The 25589-nt window shown below is 40.1% G+C and overlaps 1 protein-coding gene across 8 annotated transcripts in view; it reads right to left on the bottom strand.

Moving 5' to 3' along the window:
• Positions 1-25411, bottom strand: part of PPP3CB (protein phosphatase 3 catalytic subunit beta) — a 58908-nt gene extending 33497 nt beyond the window's left edge. For all 8 annotated transcript variants that reach the window (XM_009009707.4, XM_054242322.2, XM_009009708.4 and 5 more), the window contains exons 1-5: positions 25192-25411; positions 7984-8184; positions 7167-7291; positions 3696-3807; positions 177-322 (exon numbers count right to left, since the gene is read on the bottom strand). In XM_009009707.4, the coding sequence (XP_009007955.1) occupies positions 177-322; positions 3696-3807; positions 7167-7291; positions 7984-8184; positions 25192-25276 (669 nt within the window). In that variant the 5' untranslated portion in view covers positions 25277-25411. The remainder of the gene's footprint in view (positions 1-176; positions 323-3695; positions 3808-7166; positions 7292-7983; positions 8185-25191) is intronic.
• Positions 25412-25589: the final 178 nt, after the last annotated feature.

Below are 25589 nucleotides of genomic sequence, written 5' to 3'. Positions count from 1 at the left end.
TGAATACAGTCCATACTATATTATTGTGAATAAACAGAAGCTATTTCCTTAAGATATCAGTATATTAATTTTTACCATTACCTAATTTTGGCAGTGAAGAAAAGTTTGAAGCTTCTACTCTATGCAACAATGTACTATAAATAGAAACCAATCTTGGAACTAAAATATATACTTACTCTTCTAATATCATCCAGTGTGTGTATTTCTGGTGAAAGTCCACCATGAACACAAAGAAACTGTTGGTTTAAAAGTGCAGCAAGAGGCAAACTATCAAAAGCTTCCATACATGCTTCATAGACTCTTTCCGAATACTTAATTTTACCTAGAAAAAGAAAAAAATTAAGTAATTGAAAACTACATGACTGGCTGACCATTTTCAAAATATATATATTAGAATTTTATTTATTGTTCTCTCCCCTCTTTTATATCTTATAGCTACTTATAATGAAACTGTGATAGTTAATAGTTCCAATTGTAAAAGGTGATAGGATATAGACAGACAGACAAACAGACAGACAGACAGATAGATGGCGAGAAAACTATAGAGACAGAAAACAGCAAAGTAGTGGCCAGTACTTCAGAGTGAGTGAAGGGGTGACTATAAAAAGGTAGCAAGAGAGAATTTATGGCATAAAACTTTTCTGTATGACAGTGGTGGTGGGCAACTCTACGTAGTATCAAAGTCACAGAAGTAAATACCATAGAGAATAAATTTTACTGTATTCAATTTTTCTTTAAAGGAAAACATCTTCCCCTATAAGAATCAACAAAAATATGAAATGTTATCAGTCTTAAAAAGATAATATCTGCTTTCTTTCTAAAATTATTTTGGATTATATTATGTCTTATGAAGGCAAACTATTTGCTCTCTAAAATTATTTTGAATTATTCAGCAGAATATTACTAAAGTATTACTAAAATAAATATTTTATTTATCAAGTATTACTAAAAATAAGTAAGTCAAGTCTCTAAAAACAGGCTGGGCATGGTGACTTATACCTGTAATCCCAGCTCTTTGACAGGCTGAGGCGGGCAGATCACTTGAGGCCAAGAGTTCAAGACTAGCTTGGCCAACATGGTCAAACACTATCTCTACTAAAAATACAAAAATTAGCCATGCATGGTGGCACACACCTGTAATTCCAGAGACTCAGTGGCTGAGTCAGAATCACTTGAACCCAGGAGATGGAGGTTGTAGTGAGCCAATATCATGCCACTTGCACTCCAGCCTGGACAACAGAGCAAGACTCTGTTTCAAAAAAAAAAAAAAAAAATCTCTAAAAACAGCTCAACCCTTCACCTTTATCGGCCAAATAAGGCAAAATTAGAACTATATTTGAGTTTAAAATCATTTTAATACTTGCTTTATTTTATTCTAAGAGTCAATGACTATTGTTATTACAGGCAAGACGACTACATCATCACAACAAAATTCAAGGTTCATCCAATTTTTCTGAAAAATAAAAGAAAATAGCATACTCATCGTCAGAAAAGCTAAGGGGTTCCTCTTGTCTACAATAAATACTTAAAAATGGGCAGTGAAGCAGGAAGCCAATACAGAAACATAAGAAAGACAAAACTCTACCAAATCAAACTATAATTTACTTTTAGAGAGATATCATGCACTTTCCTTTGATCCTTTAAAACTTTAAATTCTTGAGTATTTTGGTTTTAATGAGATTTTGGTAGATGGTTATTTAAGCATTAAAAAAAAAAGAACTTCGTTCCTATTTCCTGTTTTAACACTGTAACATTCAAATATAAAAAAAACTATATATATATAGTTTTTTATAAAAATTCTATAGGTTTAATAAAAATCAAACCTATATTAAACCTATATATAGGTTTAATAAAAATACTAATTTGATTGCTTTTAGGTCAAGCATGCACTTTCCAGGCCTCATCTTATTCATTTAGGTTAACTGCCTGATCCTTGAAGTTATAAGAGTATGCTACTTCTGCTACTACCCATCACTGTATCTTCCTTTTACTGCAAGTCTCTACTTAATATGATCTTTTTGGATCATGTTTTGAGTCTCAAAATGTTGAAATTATTTCTGTTTTTAGAACTTAACTCTATTTAATACAGTCATGAATATTAACTTAAAAAGTACAAAGGTAGGCCAGGCATGGTGGCTCACTCCTGTAATCCCAGCATTTTGGGAGGCCAAGGCAGGTGGATCACTTGAGGTCAGGAGTTCAAGATCAGCCTGACCAACATGGTAAAACTCCGTCTCTACTAAACATAAAAAAAATCAGCCGGGCATGGTGGCACATGCCTGTAATTCCAGCTATTTGGGAGGCTGAGGCAGGAGAATCACTTGAACCTGGGAGGCAGAGGTTGCAGTGAGCTGACACTGTGCCACTGCACTCCAGCCAGGGTGACGGAGAGAGACCCCATCTCAAAAAAAGTACAAAGGTTTGAGGTGTGAAAAAGGCCTAGCCTCACTCTGTAACATATGGTTACTTACAGGTATTAGATTACCACTGTGGTAATAATTAGAGAGAGAAAAGGGATGAACATTTTAAGAATTTTACAAACTACTGTACCTGACTAGTCTTAAAAAAAAAAAAAGATATAAAAAATAAAAACAAAAAAATTTTAAAAAGAATTTCAGTCATTAATAGCATGATTGAAATGATGCAATGATAACAGGATAAACAATTTGTTAGAATTCCTCACAGGAATGCCTCAAGATTGAAGGACAAATTGTCCAATGCAAAAATAAAATTTTTTTCTTCTGGTTTTTATTTTCCTGTTAGACAAAAATCTCTCTCTCTCTCTCTCTCTCTCTCTCTTTATGTGTGTGTGTGTGTGTTTTGTTTTGTTTTTTTCCCTGAGATGAAGTTTCACTCTCATTACCCAGATTGGAGTGCAATGGCGCGATCTTGGCTCTTTGCCCCATGGGGTCCAGGGATTCTCCTGCCTCAGCCTCCTGAGTAGCTGGGATTACAGGCCTGAGCCACCACGCCTGGCTAATTTTTGCATTTTTAGTAGAGATGGGGTTTTGCCATGTTGGCCAGGGTGGTCTCCAACTCCTGACCTCAGGTGACCCACCCACCTCGGCCTCCCAAAGTGCTGGGATTACAGGCGTGAACCACTGCACCTGGCCTAGAAAAAAAATTTTACCTTTAAAACTATATAAAAAAACTCTAAGCTACTCCAGAGCATATTTGTAAAAGTTAAACATAATAGGAAATTCTGAAATGAAAACTTTTTTTTTTTTTTTTTTGAGACAGGGTCTGACTCTATTGCCCAGGCTGGAGTACAGTGGCATGATCTCGGCTCACTACAACCTCCGTCTCCCAGGCTCAAGCAATCCTCCCACCTCAGCCTCCTGAGTAGCTGGGACTATAGGAGCGAGCCACCACACCCAGCTGATTTTTTGTGTATTTTTGGTGGAGATGGGGTTTCACCATATTGGCCAGACTGGTCTCAAATTCCTGAGCTCAGGCATTCCGCCTGCCTGGGTCTTCCAAAGTGCTGGGATTACAGGTGTGAACCACTGTGCCCCACCAAAAACTTAAATACCATTAAACACCAGAGGGTGCTCGACAACTTTCCTTAAAACTTTACATGTGAACATGAGATCTGTTCTTACATGTTGCATTGTAAAGTCTTCATAACTCTTACTACCCACATAAGTCCAAAAGAATACCGAGGAAGTGAAAACATTTCTCCTGGCAGTACTCACATTCCTGCTTAAAGGTAAAATATTCAGTAAGGTGTCTGCATTCATGGTTGCCTCTCAGAAGAAATAATGTGCTTGGGTAAAGAATCTTCAGAACCCATAAATATAAGACACACTGCAAAAGAAAATTTATCTAGTGAATTTATCTTGTATTTTTGTTTAATAAAGTTGCTTGATCTTTACTCCTTTTCCTCTATGACCCTTACTATCCTCTATTATCTTTCTTTGTTCCTTACTAAAATATAAGCACCACAATATCACAGATTTTGTCATCCTATTCACTTTTTATTCTCCACTCCCAGAAAAGTACCTAGCAAATAGAAGAGCAATAAATTTTGTTGAATAAATGAATCAAACAATCTATTTAATTATTTCAGATTTACAGACTCCCCAATATAAAAACAATTAGCACATTGGTCTCCAGAAGTATTTTAGTAAATAAAATAATAATTTCAAAATAGCAGCAGCTAACATTTATTGAGTACAATATGTGAAGCACTATTTAATTAATTCCCTTCATTTATTGCTTAAACAACACTATGAAGTATGTAATACCATCTTTATTTTACAACGAGAAACTGAAGCAAAGATCTTAAGTAACTTGTCCAAAATCACAAAACTTCTAAGTGATGGAAATAGGATTCTGATCCTCTGATCTTAAGCATTATGCCATGTTGCCTAATGAAGGGAAGGTCCATGTTTTATGTTTGTTTTGTTCATTATGAATATTGCCTTACATAAGTGCTTACTGTCTGAACTAATTCAATGCAAATGCAATTTTTCAAATAAAAATATTATTTAACATTGTAGCAGATGCTATTCTCTAAATAGATTTAATATAAGAAAGAGACTCACATTTTACCTACTTGCTTAAAAAAGGAAGGACTATTTCATATGGAAATAAACATAGTTTATATAATCATATACAAAAAGAAAAAAACAAACATTTATTTTTTGTTTTTAGAGACCAGGTCTGACTGTCACCCAGGTTGGAGTGCAATGGCACAATTACTGCTCACTGCAGCCTCGACCTTCTGGGTTAAAGCAGTCCTCTCACCTCAGCCTCTTGAGCAGCTGGGACTACATGCACATGCCACTAGGCCCAGCTAACTTTCTGTATTTTTCTGTGGAGACAGGGTTTCACCATGTTTCTCTGGCTAGTCTCAAACTCTTAGGTTTAAGCAATCTGTCTGACTTGGCCGACCTGTGCTGGAATTACAGGTGTCAGCCACCACAGCCAACCAAACTTTACTGTTAATAAATTAAGGTATATTTAAACATGTAACTATTCACACCTTCATTTTATTCAAAAGGGAAAAAAATAAAATCAGTGAAATAATCTGTTCTCATTGCTGATTTTGATTCTTTGTTATTTTCCTTTTATAACAACAAAATGTATTAAAAGAGTCAGCTACAAAACAATCTTATACAGGGACTTGCACACTAACAGACTTTGTTACCAAATAAGTTTCATAAAACTGTTTATTGTTTTTGTCAAATGCCTGAAAATTTTTTGTTAAAATGGGCCATATTCTGATTTTCTTGAAGCTCTGAGATAATTTGGGAAAAGGTGAGGTGGCTAATAAACCAGCAGCAGGAAGAAGAACTCAAGCTAATAAAATTCCTAAGAGAAGCAGGACAGACAGAATCTAGAACTTCCTTCCACTCTGAGAATCCTAGCACACCTCAGAAAAAAAGGTATATTGGAAACACTAGAGAAGGGGATCAGTAACCAACACAAATTGACCAGGTAAGGTTTCACTATCTACCAGGAAAGGTGATTAAAAGCACATGCTTATGGTGGTGGGAGCCTGTAATCTCAGCTACTCGGGAGGCTGAGACAGAGACAGCTTGAACCCGGGAAGCAGAGGTTGCAAAGAGACAAGACTGCACCACTGCACTCCAGCCTGAGCGACAGGGCAAGACCCTGTCCTGAAAAAAAAAAAAGCACATACTTGGGAGTCACACTGCCTGGCTGTGCTGTTTACGAGTAACACAACCTTGGACAAATTACTTAACCTATCTAAGCATCAAGTTCCTCATCTATGAAATGAATAAAATAACAGTACTTACCTCATTAATATTACTGTGAGGATTAATCGATATGTGTTCAGTTCCTAGAACATGCTTGGAACATGTTAAATGTGCAACATAGGTATCTATTGGTAGAGATTTGACCCAATAATTCTACCTCTAGGAATCTGTCCTACCAAAATAATTGGGTAAGTATGCAAAGACGTATGAAAAATATGACTCATTGAGGCATCATTTGTAAAGGCGAAAAACTGGGAGTATCTTCAGTGTCTAACAACAAGGAATGGATTAATTATGGTTTGCTTATTAGACAGAAAACAATGTAGCTATTCTTTTTTTCTTTTATTTATTTTTATTTATTTATTTATTTTTAACAATGTAGCTATTAAAATGATGTTATGAGTTTTTATTTACTGACTTGGAAAGATATTCACAGTGTAGGGATGTAAGAAAAAGCAAGTTCCAGGCAATATTATAATATGATCCCTTTTCATTAAAAAAAGAAAATGTATATATTGGAAAATACATATTGTTCTATATTTACCACATTTTATTTATATAATTTAAAAAGATGGCAAGGCACCATGGCTCACATTGGTAATCCTTGGGAGGCCAAGGCAGGAGGATCACTTGAGCCCAGGAGTTCAAGACCAGCCTGGGCAAAATAGAAGACTCCATCATTAAAAAAAATTTAAAAATTAGTCTGAGCATGATGGTGTGTATCTGTGGTCCCAGCTAATTGAGAGACTAGGGTAGAAGGATCCCTTGAACACAAGAGGTCAAAGCTACATTGAGCCATGATGGTGCCAAGGTACTCCAGCATGGACCACAAAGACCCTGTCTCAAAAAAAAAAAATAGAAAAGAAAAAAGAAAAAGGAGCAAAAGGAACCATCTCCTGTTAAGTGACAATCAAAAGGTCATTTTAATGCCTCAAGTTTTTAAGAACAAATTAATACTTTAAAAATACATAAAAGATTCCACATAATATACTTGAGGTTTAATAGCTATATAAGGAGAAACAGAAGTACTACGGCTCAAGCAATAAAAAACTCACAATATACTGATTGTACATTGATTTAATTCAGAGAAAATTCAAGTAATCTTTTTTCACATGGTTTCTGCCTTTAGGGGAAAGAGAGATAAATAGCACTAGTTTTTTAAGGCCACTAGTTAACATGGCAATAAAGACCCCTCAGTCTGCTCATAAATTCCACTGGGAAAAAAAACGGCAATTATAATTATATAAACAGTTATACAAAGAAATTTAATTGAATTGTTTGAAAGAGAGAACAGGAATAAATAGTAGCTTTTCATAAAACTTTCAGAATATGCAGAGGTATTTTAAAAAGCCAATACAGGCACTTGTAAAAACTAGGATTAAGGGACAGTATCTATGTTAACACTTAACAGCAAATCAAATGACAGAATATGATTATTACCTCTATACTAAAATAACCTCTGTCCACATAATCGCCAAGAAAAAGGTATCGTGTATTAGCAGGTGATCCTCCTACTTCAAAAAGTTTCATCAGATCAAAAAATTGGCCATGGATGTCACCACACACTGAAACAAGAAGATTATTAGATAAGGGGAAAAAATTCTCTAAAATAACAAATTTTAGTTAAGTTAAAATTTCTTTTACACAAGACATAGTATAAATGCTATCAAGAAATGTCTGAGAAGAAAGTAGAATGTAAGACTCATGACTAGGATGATGTGTAACCAGGTATTCACGTGCTCAAGATCTAGAAAAAAGTTTAACAGAAATAACAAAATTTGTGGTCAGTGACAAACTGTCACCTACATTTATAAAGATCTTCTCTAGAGCTCCAAGGATGTGTTTTAAGTTTCAAGATAACAAAATTACAATGGTGGCAGTTAAAAATCTCCATTCTAACTCATTACTTTCTGTTGCTCTCTAAATGGTCACTTCTAGTATCTGATGTGACACAAAGGTATTTGAACCTAACAACTGAAAGCAAAGTATTGAATCAAATTAAAGCATGGTTAACAGAATTGATGAAACCTTCACAATAGCATATTAGACTAACTTCTACACTCAGATTATTTAGAATCATGTCTATTCACTGGAAACAGGCAATCTTTTTCAAGTATGAAAAATAATTTGGAAATTCAAGACAATGTCCATGTAATATTGATTTAGTATACAATATAATTGAAAACAATAAGTTTTAAATCCAGGCAACTAAATAATGACATAATGAAAATAATAGCCAAAACATGAATAAGCTTACCTGTGATTGGAGCTTCTACTTCTATCATGGTTTTCTCTCTCCGAAGGATGGCAGCACCCTCATTGATAATTCTAAGTGCAATTTCTTCATCTACTCGACCTTCTTTTACCAAGTGGTTCTTCAGAACATCAACCCTGGGTATCCCATCCAAATCAAACACTTCTTCAGATGTCAAGCGATGTGTTGGGGGAAAAGGGACAGCTGCAAATTTTTTTAATTAATAAAAAAAGTTACCAATAATATATTAACATAAAAACTAATAACTGGATCTAGATAAGAATAAAAATTGTAAAGCAGGGAGTTTTCTTTCTTCTTCATTTATTGAGTAGAAGCATTTTTCTAAATAGTAAGCAAATTATACTACATTTAAAGCTATTTATGGCCAGGCATGGTGGCTCATGCCCATAATCCTAGCACTTTGGGAGGCCGAGGCGGGTGGATCGCCTCAGGTCAGGAGTATGAGACCAGCCTGGCCAACATAGTGAAACCCTGTAACTACTAAAAATACAAAAAATTAGGTGGGCATGGTGTCAGGCGCCTGTAATCCTAGCTACTCAGGAGGCTGAGGTAAAAGAATCGCTTGAACCTAGGAGGTGGAGGTTGCAGTGAGCCGAGACTGTGCCACTACACTACGGCCTGGGGAACAAGAGCAAAACTCTGTCTCAAAAAAAAATTTTTTTAAGGTATTTATAATAACATGTTCTTTGTTGAGAATTATTGGAGAAATGAATTGTCTCACAAAATTAAGTTCTTTCAGGATAACCAAAGCTTTTTTAAGCTAAAACATTTTTAGGCAGAACTCTCAAAATATTGTATTATACTATTATGCACTCTTTTTTAATGCTGGGAGTAGTAATCCCAACTACTTGGGAGGCTGGGACAGGAAGATCATTTGAGGTAAAAAAACTGGAGATCAGACTGGGCAACATAGCGAGACAAAGTCTCAAAATAAGACTGACAACACTTTAATACCAAATAAGCCTAAATAGAAAGAAATCCCAAATACAAGCTGATTTACCATGTTCCTTTCTAATAAGAACATAAAAACAACTTTTTCTGACTAACTTGACTATATACTTTTAGAGATACAGACCAAACACTAGATGCTTACTTCTGAAATGTAAATTAATTTAGTAGACTTAAAATATATCGTAATTTCAAAATACTGATTTTTCTCCTACCTTAATGTTTCACAAAACACTTACATTCAAAATCTTTATGCATATATTTAAAACTAGTGCATTCCTTACTGTTGGAGTTACTTTTTGAGTCATCTAATGCGCTTTTTTTTTTTTTGAGACGGAGTCCCACTCTGTCGCCCAGGCTGGAGTGCAGTGGCACGATCTGGGCTCACTGTAACCTCCGCCTCCTGGGTTCAAGCGATTCTCCTGCCTCAGCCTCCTGAGTAGCTGGGACTACAGGCATGTGCCACAATGCCCGGCTAATTTTTTGCTATTTTTAGTAGATGCAGGGTTTCCACATGTTAGCCAGGATGTCTGGATCTCATGACCTCATGATCTGCCTGCCCCGGCCTCCCAAAGTCAAATCATCTTCACTTCCATCTAAACTGTTTGAGATGCAACACTTTTGATTTTGTGTAAAATAGTATTATTGCAAATTTATGCCAGCAATTTTTTTTTTTTTTTTTTTGAGACAGAGTCTCGCTCTGTCGCCTGGGCTGGAATGCAGTGGCACCACCTCGGCTCACTGCAACCTCCACCTTCTGGGCTCAAGCAATTCTCCTGCCTCAGCCTGCTGAGCAGCTGGGATTGCAGGCGCCCACCACCAAGCCCAGCTAATTTCTGTTTCTGCCTGTTGGCCAGGCTGGTGTCGAACTCATAACCTCAGGCGATGCTCCCACCTCAGCCTCCCAAAGTGCTGGGATTACAGGTATGAGCCACCAAACCTGGCCTATCCCTACAAATTTAACCAAAAGTTCCCATTTTGTCATAGTTAAGTAGTTGGTTTTCTCACTGTTGCAGTATATATTTATGATTTCTATAAGAAATCACCAACTGTACTGTTTTTAAGTGATACTTGATGAATGAAATGGAAAACATGAACATCTATTTCAATGGCATCTAAGCACAATTTTGAGGTCATATGCCTAGGAAAAATTACTATAAATTTTTTTATTCCTTTTTATTGATCCAACAAGTAAATGTTTATGCATTCAAAATAAGCTTGAACTGAAACAGTTTCAGGCTCCTTACTGAATAGTACTTTGTTCTTCAAAATAGAGAGAGAAGGCCAAGCACAGTGGCTCATGCCTGTAATCCCAGCACTTTGGGAGCCCAGGCAGGCAGATCACATGAGGTTGAGAGCTCAAGACAAGCCAGACCAACATGGAGAAATCCCGCCTCTGCCAAAAATACAAAATTAGTTGGGCATGGTGGCATATGCCAATAATCCCAGCTACTGGGGAGGCTGAGGCAGAACTGTCTGATCCTGGGAAGCAGAGGTTGCAGTGAACCAAGATCACACCACTGCACTCCAGCCTGAGTAACAAGAGCAAAGCTTTGTCTCCAAAAAAAAAAAAAAAAAAAAAAAAATGAGAGAGAAATGTACATTAAGAGTGTAATAAATACAGACTGAAATGTAAGGCAGTTCCCTCTTTTCTGATTTTTTAAAATAGAAAATTAGGCCAGGCATAGTAGCTCATGCCTGTAATCCCAGCACTTGAGGAGGCTAAGGCCAGTGGATCACTTGAGGTAAGGAGTTCAAGACGAGCCTGGCCAACATGGTAAAACCCATCTCTACAAAAAATACAAAAATTAGCTGGGCATGGTGGTGCGAGCCTGTAGCCCCAGCTACTTGGAGGCTGAGGCCGTAGAATCACTTAAACTCAGGGTTGCAGAGGTTGCAGTGAGCCTAGGCTGCACCACTGCACTACAGTCTGGGCACCAGAGTGAGACTCTGTCTCAAAAAAAAAAAAAAATCTTTATATCTGAGCATATACTATATAGTATTTTCCTGATGCTTCAGGGTCATCATTGTGATTACCAATTATTACAGAGAAGCTTGGAAATGTACAGGACCAACTGCTCCTTTACATCTCAACTTACAGTAATTAAAAACAAAAACAGTAACAACAAAACTGGGTTAGATTCATATAAATTACCTAAGAAAGAATATAACCACGTTCTCATTACAGAAAGAAACATTAAGGAAGAACTCAATCCTTTACAAGTGAGATAAAAACTAAGGCAGAGGGATGTCAACCATTTCTAAAAGACTGAAATCACTAATCCTTTTTTTTTTGAGATGGAGTCTCACTTTGTCACTCAGGCTGGAGTACAGTAGCTTGATCTTGGCTCACTGCAACCTCCCGCTCCCGGGTTCAAGTGATTCCTCTGCCTCAGCCTCCTGAATAGCTGGGACTACAGGTGCCCGCCACCATGCCCAGCTAATTAATGTATTTTTAGTAGCGATGGGGTTTCACCATGTTGGCCAGGCTGGTCTCAAACTCCTGACCTCATGATCCACCCACCTCAGCCTCCCAAAGTGCTGGGATTACAGGCGTGAGCCACCATACCTGGCCAATCCCTTTTTTTTTTTTCTTTTTTGTTGATATCTAGTAAAATAAAACTAAACCTTGTTTATTTTACCTTCACAAGAAACATCAATTACCATTACTTTTTACTCATCTAGAATAAGGCATTAAAATATATTTTACCCCCACATATAGCATGTCAAGATTCTAAAAAATTAAAAGCCTTATTAAAGTATGTTTTTTACCAACCAAAGTATGTTTTTTACCAACCAAAGTTAAACAAAGTATTAAAAGTAAGTTTTTTACCAACCAACGATTAAACAAACCATTAAAGATGCTATAACCAAATCGGCCTTCATGGTAGAGTAATTGTTTAAAAAATATTTAATGAATTGATTACTAAATAAATCAAGTGTTACTTTTGGGACATTATAAAACTAAGATTAAATATTTCTTACTAATAGAAATTTTGGAGATCAAGATAGAATCACAGTTTTTTCATCAGGTCAGAAAATTGTTTTTTTTAGCACTCTACTTGGGAAAAAGAGATGCTATTTAAGATGCTGCATTCTGACCAGGTGCAGTGGCTCATGCCTGTAATCCCAGCACTTTTGGGAGGCTGAGGCAGGTGGATCACAAGGTCAAGAAACTGAGACCATCCTGGCCAACATGGTGAAACCCCATCTCTACTAAATACAAAAACTAGCTGGGCGTGGTGGTGCACACCTGTAGTCCCAGCTACTTGGGAGGCTGAGGCATGAGAAGAATCACTTGAACCTGTTGGGGTGGAGGCTGCAAGGAGCCAAGATCGCACCACTGCACTCTAGCCTGGGGTGACAGACTGAGACTCTATCTCAAAAAAAAAAAAAAAATTAATGCTCAACTACTATTTTGTTTTGCAACTCTTTTTTTTTTTTGAGATGGAGTTTCATTCTTGTTACCCAGGCTGGAGTGCAATGGCGCAATCTCGGCTCACTGCAACCTCCGCCTCCTGGGTTCAGGCAATTCTCCTGCCTCAGCCTCCTGAGTAGCTGGGAATACAGGCACGCGTCACTGTGCCCAGCTAATTTTTTTGTATTTTTAGTAGAGACGGGGTTTCACCATGTAGACCAGGATGGTCTCGATCTCTTGACTTCGTGATCCACCTGCCTCGGCCTCCCAAAATGCTGGGATTACAGAACATAAATGTATATAAATGCAACATAAACAGTCAACAACTGAAATGGCTAATAACAGATGATTTGTTGAAACAACCTAAAGAGCTACAAGATTGGCTGAATGTGGTGTCTCCACACCTATAATACCAGCACTTTGGGAGGCTGAGAGGGGCGGATCACCTGAGCTCAGGAATTCGAGACCAGCCTGGCCAACATCGTGAAACTCTGTCGCTACTAAAAGTACAGAAATTAACTGGGCGTGGTGACGAGAGTCTGCAACCCCAGCTACTCAGGAGGCTGAGGCAGGGGAATTGCTTGAATCTGGGAGGCAGAGGTTGAGTGAGCCAAGATCATACCACTGCACTCCAGCCAGGGTGACAAGAGCAAACTCAAAAACAAAACGAAACCTAAACAAAAGAGCTACAAAATCACCTCAAGTCACCAAGTTATCAATACTGGAAGAGCTGATTTGGTAACATTCGCTTTGATCAACAGATCAAACTGTTCTGTTGAAAATCTTCCTTTCATTCAAATTTTGGCATGAAGGGCCTATCTACATAGTAGTCACTAACATTCACAAGGTATTTTCACTCAAATTTATTGTACGGTGGCTAAAAAACAAGGAGTGAAAACATTTTAATTTAGAAAGTTGGAAAAATTAACCGAGGACACAGACTAATCAGAAATTGGTAAAGAGGGGGTGGTGGTACAGAGATCTTCTTACTCTTTCTACCACTGGGCAAGGAAACTTGAGAATTAACTGATCCTGTTCTCCAATTCTAAGCAAGGACTGCCCTCTTAGCCCTATTAGGCCTCTAACTTCAACTGAGGTGCAGCCTGTGCCAAGTGAATAACTTGACTCCAAAGTATCATTCAGATGCCTAAGGTCATCTAAGGCAGAGGGATGCCAACCATTTCTAAAATTCATGCTTCCCATCATTGCCATCCTTGGCAACTGTCCAAAATACAGTCTCTGCATCTATACTTCTAAATTTTTACCCACATATCTTTCCTTTATACCATTTCCTTCTCCCTGTTCTCCCTCCATCCTTTTCATTGAGGACTTCAGAATCCTATTGTAAGATGTTTCAATCTCTCCCAAATCCCCTACATACACGCATACAGTCTCTTTTTTTTTGGGGGGGGGGCTGTTCCACAGACAGAACAGGGCTATCCCATAGGCAGAGTTGCCCAGAGTAGCCTCTCTCTGTTCTTTAGCACTACACAGAATACTGTCTTCATCATTCTAGTTTAATCGAATCTTGGGTCTCCTGAAGGACATCACTTCTCAAATTCTTTTTTCAAAGAGGATGGTGCTCATTTTTCCACATTCCACTAATCCCATCAGAGAAGGCTTCAGCATTCTCTCAGCTCCCCATTAGCACTTCCAACATCACAGTACTAAGGAAAAAAAAAAAAGCCTCTTCTTTTGAGATTCATGCCTTCTAGCTAGTTTACCCTTGTCCCTGCTATCTATTAAACTAGTCATCATAAGCTCAAGTTTCTGGCCCACAAGTCTTATTCACTCTAAGTCCCACCATTGTCAATGTCTATGTGATAACCTATCTAAAACTTAAGAACTGGCCAGGTGTGGTGGCTCACACCTGTAATCCCAGCATTTTGGGGGGCCAAGGTGGGCATATCACTTGAGGTCAGGAGTTCAAGACCAGCCTGGCGAACATGGTAAAATCCCATCTCTACTAAAAATACAAAACTTAGCCAGGCGTGGCAGCAGATGCCTGTAATCCCAGCTACTTGGGAGGCTGAAGCAGAATCGCTCAAACCTGGGAGGTAGAAGTTGCACTGAGCTAAGATCTCACCACTGCACTCCAGCTGGGGCAACATAGTGAGACTCCATCTCAAAAAAACCAAAAACAAACAAACAAAAAAAACAGAACACAGGTATTAATAAATGTTTACAGACTTGAGTATACTTTCCAAATACTTGTATAATGACACTAATTCAAGTAGCAATGACAATATATTTATAGTGTTTTATTCACTTATTCACAGTTTATCAAGTACTTTCACATACATGATCCCACATGATTCCCAGGGACATACTGTGAGGTTGGTCAGGCAAGTTTTTGTTTTGTTTTGTTTTTGAGACAGTCTTGCTCTGTAACACAGGATGAAGTGCAATGGTGAGATCTCAGATCACTCCAACCTCTGCCTCCCAGGTTCGAGTGATTATCCCTGCCTCAGCCTTCGAGTAGCTGGGATTACAGGTGCCTGCCACCAGGCTCGGCTTTTTTTTTTTTTTTTTTTTTTTTTAAGGCTAGTCAAGTGAAGCAGTGGGAGTGGAGAAGTAACAAAGAAATCTGTAACTGGTTGTGATCAATTAGTTGTAAACACCACTGCACTCAGACCAGCCTTGGCTAATTTTTTTTTTTTAAGACAGTCTTGCTCTGTGGCCAGGCTAAGTTAAGTGGTATGATATAGGAGCAGCATTCTGCTGCACTGATTGCAAACTCTGCCTCCCGGGTTCAAGAGATTCCTCTGCCTCAGCCTCCTGGGCAGCTGGGACTAAAGGCACACACCACCATGCCCGGCTAATTTTTTCATATTTTAGTAGAGACGAGGTTTCACCATGTTGGCCAGGGTGGTCTCGATCTCCTGACCTCAGATGATCTGCTCGCCTCAGCCTCCCAAAGTGCTGGGATTACAGGCATGAACCACTGCGCCTGGCCAACGCCTGGCTAATTTTTGCATTTTTAGTAGAGACAGGGTTTCACCATGTTGGCCAGGCTGGTCTCGAACACCTGACCTCAGGTGATCTGCTCGCCTCAGCCTCCCAAAGTGTTGGGAGTACAGGATCAGTCAAGTTTTATCTCTATTTCACAAATGAGAGATAACAGGTTCAGAGACATTAAGTTGCTTCTCAAGGGGTTTGACTAGTAAAAAGCAGAGTCATAGTTGAAATTGGAGTCTTCAGAATGCTGCTCCTATATCATCTATCTTTATACCAACACAGTGACAATTTTGACAAAAGGAGACATCAACGGCTGGGCGCGGTGGCTCAAGCTGGTAATCCCAGCACTTTGGGAGGCCAAGGCGGGTGGATCACGAGGTCAAGAGATCGAGACCATCCTGGTCAACATGGTGAAACCCCGTCTCTACTAAAAATACAAAACATTAGCTGGGCACGGTGGCGTGTGCCTGTAATCCCAGCTACTCAGGAGGCTGAGGCAGGAGAATTGCCTGAACCCAGGAAGCAGAGGTTGTGATGAGCCGAGATTGCGCCATTGCACTCCAGCCTGGGTAACAAGAGCGAAACTGTCTCAAAAAAAAAAAAAAAAGAAGACATCATGGCTGGGTGTAGTGGCTCACACCTGTAACCCTAGCACTTTGGCAGGCCAAGGCAGGACAATCACTGGAGCCCAGGAGTTTGAGACCAATCTGGCCAACATAGTGAGAACTCCATCTCCATAAAAACTAAACAAAATTAGCCAGGCATGGTGGTGTGTGCCTGTAGTCCCAGCTACTTAGGAGACTGAGATGGTGGATCGCTTGAGCCCAGGAGTTTAAGCCTATAGTGAGCTTTGATCATGCCCCTGCATTCCAGCCTGGGTGACAGAGCAAGATCCTGTCCTGAGGTTTAAAAAAAAAAAAAAAGCCTCATCATGAAGAATGATATAACCATTTGCTTGCCAGGTGTAAAGTACGGATTAGCCACATGCTTTAGAGAAAGATTCAATAAATCCAACAGCATTGTCTTCAAAATTTCAAGGTATCCCTTGAGTCTCTTTTAATTTGTGGTGGTTCTTTAAATATACCTTTCCCTCAAAATTGGCTCCCCTTTCTGGCTTACTCCTTACCTGTTAAGGTATCACCATTCTCTACCACTCAAAATTTTGGTGTCATTGTTCTCTCTGAACTCTAAGTCCTATTGATTCTTCAAATTCTATTTTCCCAAATCTCCACTGTTGCAATACTAGTTCAAGTTCTTATCCTTTACTAGAAAAATCTAACTCTTCTTCCTCTTTGATGAAACAAAGTAGCTAAATTAACCTACTCAAAAACTTGGAGTAGTTTCTTAATGAATAAAGAAAAAGAAAACCTTGAATCTTATTTTCAAGGTTCTCAATTTAACCAGTCAGTCTTTTATATATCATTCCAATTTTCACATTTAACTACAATCGCCCAATTTAATCTATCCCTAAAGCAAAACTATTTTATTGTTTCCTTAAAAAAACTGTTGCTCACCTATTTCACTTCCATATCAGTCACTCATTCAATATACCTACCTTCTAATATTAGTAGGAATTTGTGTCGTTCTAGTTTCTCATGCCTTGGTCATCCCTCAGTGGGACTACTCCATTAATCTTCTAACTAGACAACTTGCTTTAAGCTTCTCCCCCTCCAACAATTTGTTGTACACAATACGACCAGAATTAGCTATCAGAAACCAAGATATTGGGTCACTATTCTACTTTAAAACCTCCAATAATAGTAATGGTGATGGCTACCATCAGTTGAGTATTTTCTATGTGCCAGGCCAGGCACTGTGGTACCTACTTTATATGTACAGTGTCTATTAATTCTTCAAAACCCTACAAAAGGATTTTATCTATAATCCTAGCACTTTGGGAGGCCGAGGTGGGCATATCACGAGGTCAGGAGTTCAAGACCATACTGGCCAACATGGTGAAACCCTGCCTCTACTAAAAAATACAAAAATTAGCTGGGCATGGTGGCTTGTATCTTTAATCCTAGCTGCTTGGGAGGCTGAGGTAGGAGAACTACTTGAATGGGGACCCAGGAGGCGGAGGTTGCAGTGAGCCGAGATCTTGCCACTGCATTATTCCAGCCTGGGCTACAGAGCGAGACTCCATCTCAAAAAACAAACAAACAAAAAAAAGATTTTATTAGCTCCTTTTACAGATAAGAAAATTAAGGCTTGGGGTTGTTAAGTATCTTGTCCATGTCAAGAAGGTTTATTTATTTTTTCTTTTTTGAGATGGAGTTTCACTCTTGTTGCCCAGGCTAGATAGAGTGCAATAGAGTGGAGGCTCACTGCAACCTCCACCTCCCAGGTTTAAGGGATTCTTCTGCCTCAGCCTCCCAAGTAGCTGGGATTACAGGCATGTACCACAACACCCAGTTAATTCTGAATTTTTAGTAGACACGGGGTTTCTCCATGTTGGTCATGCTGGTCTCGAACTCCCGATCTCAGGTGATCCGACCTCCTCGGCCTCCCATAGTGCTGAGATTACAGGCTTGAGCCACTGTGCCTGGCATGAGAAAGTTATTAAGTGGTAAAGCTAGGATTCAAACCCTGGCAGTCTGACCCCAGACCTTGTGTTTTTAATCATCCAGGTACTATACACTGCTATACTGCTTAATAGCTTAAGTTTTAGAGTTCCTCATCTTATAGTACAAAAGATCCTTTCTAACTTATTCCTGGCACTCCTTGCCAAGCACTTTACATACTTTTGCCACATATTTCATGCTTTTTTCAAACTCCATGCCTTTCTGCTTCTGTTTTCCCTACTCTAACCCCATTTTCTGTCTGTAGAAATTCTATTCATCCTTTAAGGACTACCTAGAAACATTATCCTCTCAGTAATGCTTTTCCTCAAAGACAGCCAATCCCTTCTTTATAGCTCCAGTAGCACTTTGTACCTAATTCATTATATTTTTATTCCAGTGTCTCCTCCACTAGAATGCCAGCACTCCAAGAGAAACTATCTTAATATCCTATTCACTTCTGTATCATCAGTGCCTAGCACAATGCCTAGTACAAAGGTAGTACTCAATAACTGTTGCACAAATAAATGGTCTCAATTCTCTACTTTAATCCTAATAATCCTTCAAGGCCCCTTTGCTTCTATACAAGTCCTTCCTAAATCATTCCATTCCAGAGTCATCACTACCTCCTCTGAACTCAGACAACTTGCTGTATTTTATATTTTACACTTTTGTTGCTCTCCTACAGTTTTGTGATATAACAGGCATTTAATAAATATTTACTGGTCAGGTGCAATGGCTCACGCCTATAATCCCAGCACTTTGGGAGGCTGAGGCAGGTCACCTGAGGTCAGGAGTTTGGGACTAGCCTGACCAATATGGTAAAACCCTGTCTCTACTAAAAACACAAAAATTAGCTGGGTGTGGTGGTGGGTGCCTGTAGTCCCAGCTACTTGGGAGGCTGAGACAGGAGAATTGCTTGAACCTGAAAGGCAGAGGTTGCAGTGAGCTGAGATCATGCCACTGCACTCCAGCCTGGGTGACAGAGCAAGACTCCATCTCAATAAACAAACAAATAAATAAATATTTGTTTTGATGACTGTGATGTTCCAAAATTAATTTTACATGCCATACACAGATGCCCAATTAGTTTCTGCTTATTTCATCTGTGTATAAAAAATTTTTATGGTGAAATGAAGTCATATGATTGGCACACTTTAATAAATCAAGGTTCTTTTTGTCAAACTTTTCCTTACAACTCTTGCCAATTCATTCAATAACTCTCGAACCTGAAGCTTTTGCCTCACTCTGAGCAGCTGTATTTCCAACTTGGCATTTTCCTTTAAAGATAACTTGTTACTGGGCCAGGTGCGGTGGCTCATGCCTGTAATCCCAGCACTTTGGGAGGCCGAGGCGGGTGGATCACGAGCACAAGAGATCGAGACCATCCTGGTCAACATGGTGAAACCCCGTCTCTACTAAAAATTCAAAAATTATCTGGGCATGGTGGCACGTGCCTGTAATCCCAGCTACTCAGGAAGCTGAGGCAGGAGAATTGCTTGAACCCAGGAGGTGGAGGTTGCGGTGAGCCGGGATCGCGCCATTGCACTCCAGCCTGGGTAACAAGAGCGAAACTCCGTCTCAAATAAAAAAAAAAGATAATTTGTTACCATAGGGTTCCCTCTCCCTCTTTCCCCATCCCATCACACACTTGCTCTTTTTTTCTCTCTCTCCATTCCTTTGCTTTCACTAGGACACATGGTACTGATGATTTATTTTATTTTTATTTTTTTGAAATGGAATGCTGCTCTGTCATCCAGGCTGGTGTGCAATGGCACAATTTCAGCTTACTGCAGCCTCCACTTCCCAGGTTCAAGTGATTCTCCTGCTTCAGCCTCCTGAGTAGCTGAGATTACAGGCACATGCCACTACGCCCAGCTAATTTTTGTATTTTTAGTAGAGATCGGGTTTCACCATGTTGGCCAGGCTGGTCTCTAATGCCTGACCTCAAGTGATTCTCCCACCTTGGCCTCCCAAAGTGCTGGGATTACAAGCATGAACCACTTGAGGCACCTGGCCTAAAGATTTATTTTAGTATGGTTAACAGTAATGGGAGTGAAAAGTAAAAGAAAAATAATTTCCAGGAGTTATCTTTTTACAGAGTTAAGTCCACAAAGTAGACTTTGTAAACAAAAATTAACATTCAAGCTGCTTTAAAATATAATGAAATAGACCTAGCAAGAATCACTAAGGTAGCTATGTCACACCAAGGCTACATGGGTTATCTGAAAATCTATAATGAAAATAAGTAATCTGGCCAGGTGCAGTGGCTCATGCCTGTAATCCCAGCACTTTGGGAGGCTGAGGCAGGTGGATCACCTGAGGTCAGGAGTTTGTGATCAGCCTGACCAAAATGGAGAAATCCCATCTCTACTAAAAATAGAAAATTAGCTGCACGTGGTGGTGTATGCCTGTAATCCCAGCTATTAGGGAGGCTGAGGCAGGAGAATCACTTGAACCTGGGAGGCAGAAGTTGCAGTGAGTCAAGATCGCACCATTGCACTCTAGCCTGGGCAAAAAGGGTGAAACTCCAACTCAAAAATAAATAAGTAATCCTCCTTAAAAAAAGGTACTGGAAAATACTTTTGCCAAATGACTTCAGATTTATAAGCAGGACAACTGGCAACAGAATCTAAATGAATCCTAATGTTGCCAATCAGAAATACTTTCGCTTAAAAAAAATAGTAAAACACATAAACTTTAGCATTTTGGCTCAGTCTGAAAGTCTGATAATTTGAGGTTAATATAACCCAGGAAATAAACCAACGTTAAGAAAATGAGTCACAGTGTAGGTGCTAAAATGAACATATACTCAATATTGACAATGCTCTCTAAGTAAAAAGGTGAATTTTTCTATTAATACTAATAGGCATGATAATCTCAAGAGACAATCCAGCTTTACAAGTCCAGAACCTGGTATACAAAGCAAAAAGTACATTTTTTTAAGTGTCTGGGGGAAAAGGAGGTATCTGGTCAAGTAAACTTTGTGGGAAAGAGGAAAAGCAATATATATAAATTCAGGGTTTTGTGCTTTAATTATGTATACCTATGCTGATGTGGTAGAAAGACACACAAGCCGATATGATTGTTTTTCCTAATTTGTTTCCTTTTTCTTATTTCCAACATATCTAAAGAATGCCTAACAGAATATCATTAAAAGGGTATATACCATCTCACTTTATCAGTTGAGTTACATCAACTTTCTTTTTTTTTTTTTTTTTTGAGACGGAATCTTGTTCTGTCACCCGGTTGCAGTGCAGTGGTGCGATCTCAGCTCACTGCAACCTCTGCCTCCCAGGTTCAAGCGATTCTCCCGCCTCAGTCTCATTCATGAGCAGCTAGGATTACAGGCATGTGCCACCACGCCTGGCTAATTTTTGCATTTTTAGTAGAGACGAGGTGTCATCATGTTGGTTAGGCTGGTCTTGAACTCCTGAAATTGTGATCCATCCACCTTGGCCTCCCAAAGTGCTGGGATTACAGGCGTGAGCCACCACACCAGGCCACATCATCTTTCAAACAGAGGAAGAATTTTACCTGAGCCAGCAGCTGGAGTAGGCTCAGAACTGAATTTAATCAACCAAAAAACCTAACCACCCATAATCAATTATATGGAATTACCACTAATAATTTTAGTGACAAGCTCATCACATTTACACATGAATCACCTATTGTGAGCTCTCAAACTTCACAAAAAGTGAATTTCAGGTATCTGATCTTAAACATGGAAAGACCTATATACACTTAAAAATCTACATGACCATAAAATGTAGGACTTATGACTAGAAGAAGCACAGAGCATAAAATTTAGACACTTGAGGGGTAGGAGACTAGGAGAGAGACAGCATTAGGAGAAATACCTAATGTAGATGACAGGGTAATGGATACAGCCAACCACCATGGCACATGTATACCTGCATGTTCTGCACATGTACCCCAGAACTTAAAGTACAATTTTTAAAAAAATTTAGACATAACAAGTTCCAGGGAGACAGGCCAGGCACAGTGGCTCATGCCTGTAATCCCAGCACTTTGGGAGGCCAAGGCAGGCCGACCACCTGAGGTCAGGTGTTCGAGACCAGCCTGGCTAAATGGTGATACTCCATTTCTACTAAAAATACAAAAAAAATCAGCTGGATGTGGTGGCACATGCCTGTAATCGCGGCTACTCTGGAGGCTGAGGCAGTAGACTTGCTTGAACCCTGAAGACAGAGGTTGCAATGAGCCCAGATCATGCCACTGCACTCCAGCTTGGGCAACAAGAGCGAAACTCCATCTCAAAAAAAAAAAATTTGTTGTTCCATGGAGAAAAAGACTACTGGCATTCAATGCCAACATATGGTCTCCATAATATCACTACTATGAAAATGTATGAATACAAAACTACCAGCACATTCTGGACTTAAAAGAAATTTAGATTTTAGGCCGGGCGTGGTAGCTCATGCCTGTAATCCAAGCACTTTGGAGGCCAAGGTGGGCAGATCACCTGAGGTCAGGAGTTCAAGACCACCAGCCTGACCAACATGGTGAAACCCCCATCTTATTAAAAAAAAAAGAAGTAAATTAAATTAGTAAATTTTTTTATTTAAAAAATAAATAAATAAGGCCAGGCGTGGTGGCTCAAGCCTGTAATTCCAGCACTTTGGGAGGCCGAGGCGGGTGGATCACGAGGTCAAGAGATCGAGACCATCCTGGTCAACATGGTGAAACCCCGTCTCTACTAAAAATACAAAAAATTAGCTGGGCATGGTGGTGCGTGCCTGTAATCCCAGCTACTCAGGAGGCTGAGGCAGGAGAATTGCCTGAACCCAGGAGGCGAAGGTTGCGGTGAGCCGAAATCGCGCCATTGCACTCCCGTCTGGGTAACAAGAACGAAACTCTGTCTCAAAAAATAAATAAATAAAAAGAAATTTAGATTTTAATAAGTTAAACTTAAGCTGAACTCACACAGTCATCTTTTATCTTCAGGCAACCAGTATTCTCTAACATTGGGTATCACATTATAGTATAATTGCTGAATAAAAGGCAAGGAAGAATCCTGAAGATGAAATTGAAAAGTGGATTTCTGGATCTGTATGAAAGGTGAATTTCCCAGTAAATGCAGGACACTCCATGAGCAATGCAAACTAGTCTGTTACACATCATTTTTAAACATAGGCTCTATATAGGTATTCCAACTGGTTAACAAATTCCATAAAGAAATGAAAGTGGTCTCTATGAAGAGGGCACAATAAAGCACAAGAGATACAACCCTGACCTTTATTTAACTATAATTTTCTATATTAACAAGCTCCTTTCCTATTTATGTAATTCAAATGGCTTTTATTCCACACCAATAATCTGCAAATATGACTGCCTTGGACTCAAAACTCACCCCTAAGGAAATTGCCTTATGTTTGGAATCTTATTTTTACTGCATTAAAGCAGTACAGAAAAAACATTACCATATATATGACGAGGAATAAGAAGCTTCACAAGCATAAGGATAGCATAAACTCATTGTTCAGGAATGTGATTGGTTATCCCATCTAACAGTCTGGTGAAAAGTGCCCAGGGAAATGAACACACAACACAGAATTACAGTCAGAAAATGAAGAGGTAGCCAATGTCCCCGTTCCCACCCCCATAAGGCTCCAGGATTTCTTGATAGAATGAATGCCTGCATTATTATTCTTTAAATTTTATTTTTAAGATTTCTCTGTAAAAAAATTCCATAAACTGTTTATGCAGTTCATTCCAATGCCTGGCCCAAATGGATATACTACTAACTTTAAAAACAATCCACTTAAGCCTAGGTGCTAAGCAGTGTTTTGGGCTTTTTTTTTTTTTGGAGACAGGGTCTGGCTCTGTCGCCCAGTGGCACAATCTCACCTCACTGCAACGTCCACCTCTCGGGCTCAAGAGATTCTCGTGCCTCAGCCTCTTGCGCAGCTGCGACTACGGGGGCGTGCCACCATGCCCAGCTAATTTTTATTTTTTTGTATTTTCGATAGAGACAAGGTTTCGCTATGTTGCCCAAGCTGGTCTCCAACTCCTGAGCGCAAACAATTGCCTGCCTCAGCCTCTCAAAGTGCTGGGATTACAGGTATGAGCCACCACGGCGGGCCAAATTAGTATTAATCTTTTAAGAACCAAAGAAGGCTCCGGCTTAAAATTTTTTATTAAAAAAAAAAAAGTTTTCTTGTTTTTAAATATTTTAATGGAAACATGAGCCAGATTTCAAAAAGTAGGTTAACAGTGTTTAAATACTGTGCCAGGGTATTTGAGAAGCTGAATGAAAATAAAAGTACTTATAATTTTAAAAATAAATACAATACAAATAAGGAAAAGTTTATTCTACGATTTCAAATATCAATCAAGCTACATCGTAAAGAGAATCATTTCAATTGTTTTTCACCTCCACAGCAAATGTTTGAGGTTGGTAGGCTCTCCCAGGGAGCTTGGAATCCTAAGCAACTCTCAATTAGCCCTTAATTTCTCTATTTTAAATTAATCTGCTGTTGTGGGTAAACATCCATAAATTCTGCCCTGGCTGAGAAACATTTAACTTTTTCGTCTAGGTTGAGTGTGTGGGTGTGTGTTTGTTGGGAGGGGTAACCCTTTTTGACCAAAGAGTTGATGGTTTTCTAAGTAAATACTTCATATCCACAAGGATTTTTTTTTTTTCGTTTATACTGCTTTTTCTCCCTTTCTGCACTATAAAGGCTGGCCTCCCAATTCCTACCCCGATCCTTTACCGTGGTCCAATCCCACAAGATTCCCCGAATTTCTGCGCCTGGTGGCACCAGACGGCCAAAAGTGAATCCCTGCGGCTGGCGCTAGCTAGGCGCGGATAGGGCGGACTTCTGTCACCGGGTAGCAGGCGTGGGCCAAAGCCGAGGTGATTTCTGACTGCTCACTGGCGAGCCTCGCGCGGCTGAAGGTCTCTGAGCCCCTCTGTTCGCCCCGGCAAGCCAGAAGTGCAGCTGTCGCGGGGCAGGAAGCGAATCGTGGCCCCTGCACCGCTCTGACAGGCCGAGTGGGAAGAAAAGCGGTTCATGAGCTGCAGCTAGCAGCCTCTCCCCTTGGACTAGGAAGCCACGGGAGCAAAACCTCCGCCCCGGCCTGAAAGCAAGCGGGAGACCGCGGAGCCACTGCCACCGACTCAGCTCTGCCCAGCAGGGGCCCGCCCAGGGGCCACTCCCCAAGGGAGGGAGCCAGTCACTCGCCCGCCCTTCCGGGCCCACTCCCGAGGGGACGGTCTCCCGCCCGCCCTCACACACAGCTAGCTCCTCAGGCCAGGCCCCCAGGGCTTCGTCCACCTCTCACCTTTGACGACGCGGTCAGCCCCAGGAGGGGGCGGCGGGGGCGGGGGCGGGGGCGGTGCAGCCCTGGCCGGCTCCGGGGCGGCCATGCTGGGCCCGGGGCTCGGCTAGGCTCTGGGCCGGGCGGGGTTGGGGGCGGGGGCGGCGGCTACCAGAGCCAAGCGGCGGCGCCGCCGGGGAACATGGCGGACCCTCTTTCCCTACAGAGGGGCTAAGACCGGCATGCACTGCGCGCGCGGGGGTGGGGGCGGAGTAGGCTCTAGGGACTCGGGCAAAATTACTGAGGCTAGGAGATAAACCGGACGAGGCCAAGGGATCAGGTTAAAATTCTTTGCATGCAAAAACAAGAATGAGGTGATGGGGCAAATCTGTAGCTGGGTGTGAAGAACGACTGCGAGGAAA

This window comes from Callithrix jacchus, chromosome 12 (assembly GCF_049354715.1).
Source record: "Callithrix jacchus isolate 240 chromosome 12, calJac240_pri, whole genome shotgun sequence".
NCBI lineage: Eukaryota > Metazoa > Chordata > Mammalia > Primates > Cebidae > Callithrix > Callithrix jacchus.
The sequence above is the reverse complement of the archived record's forward strand: the minus strand, read 5'-3'. Positions and strand labels throughout refer to the sequence as shown.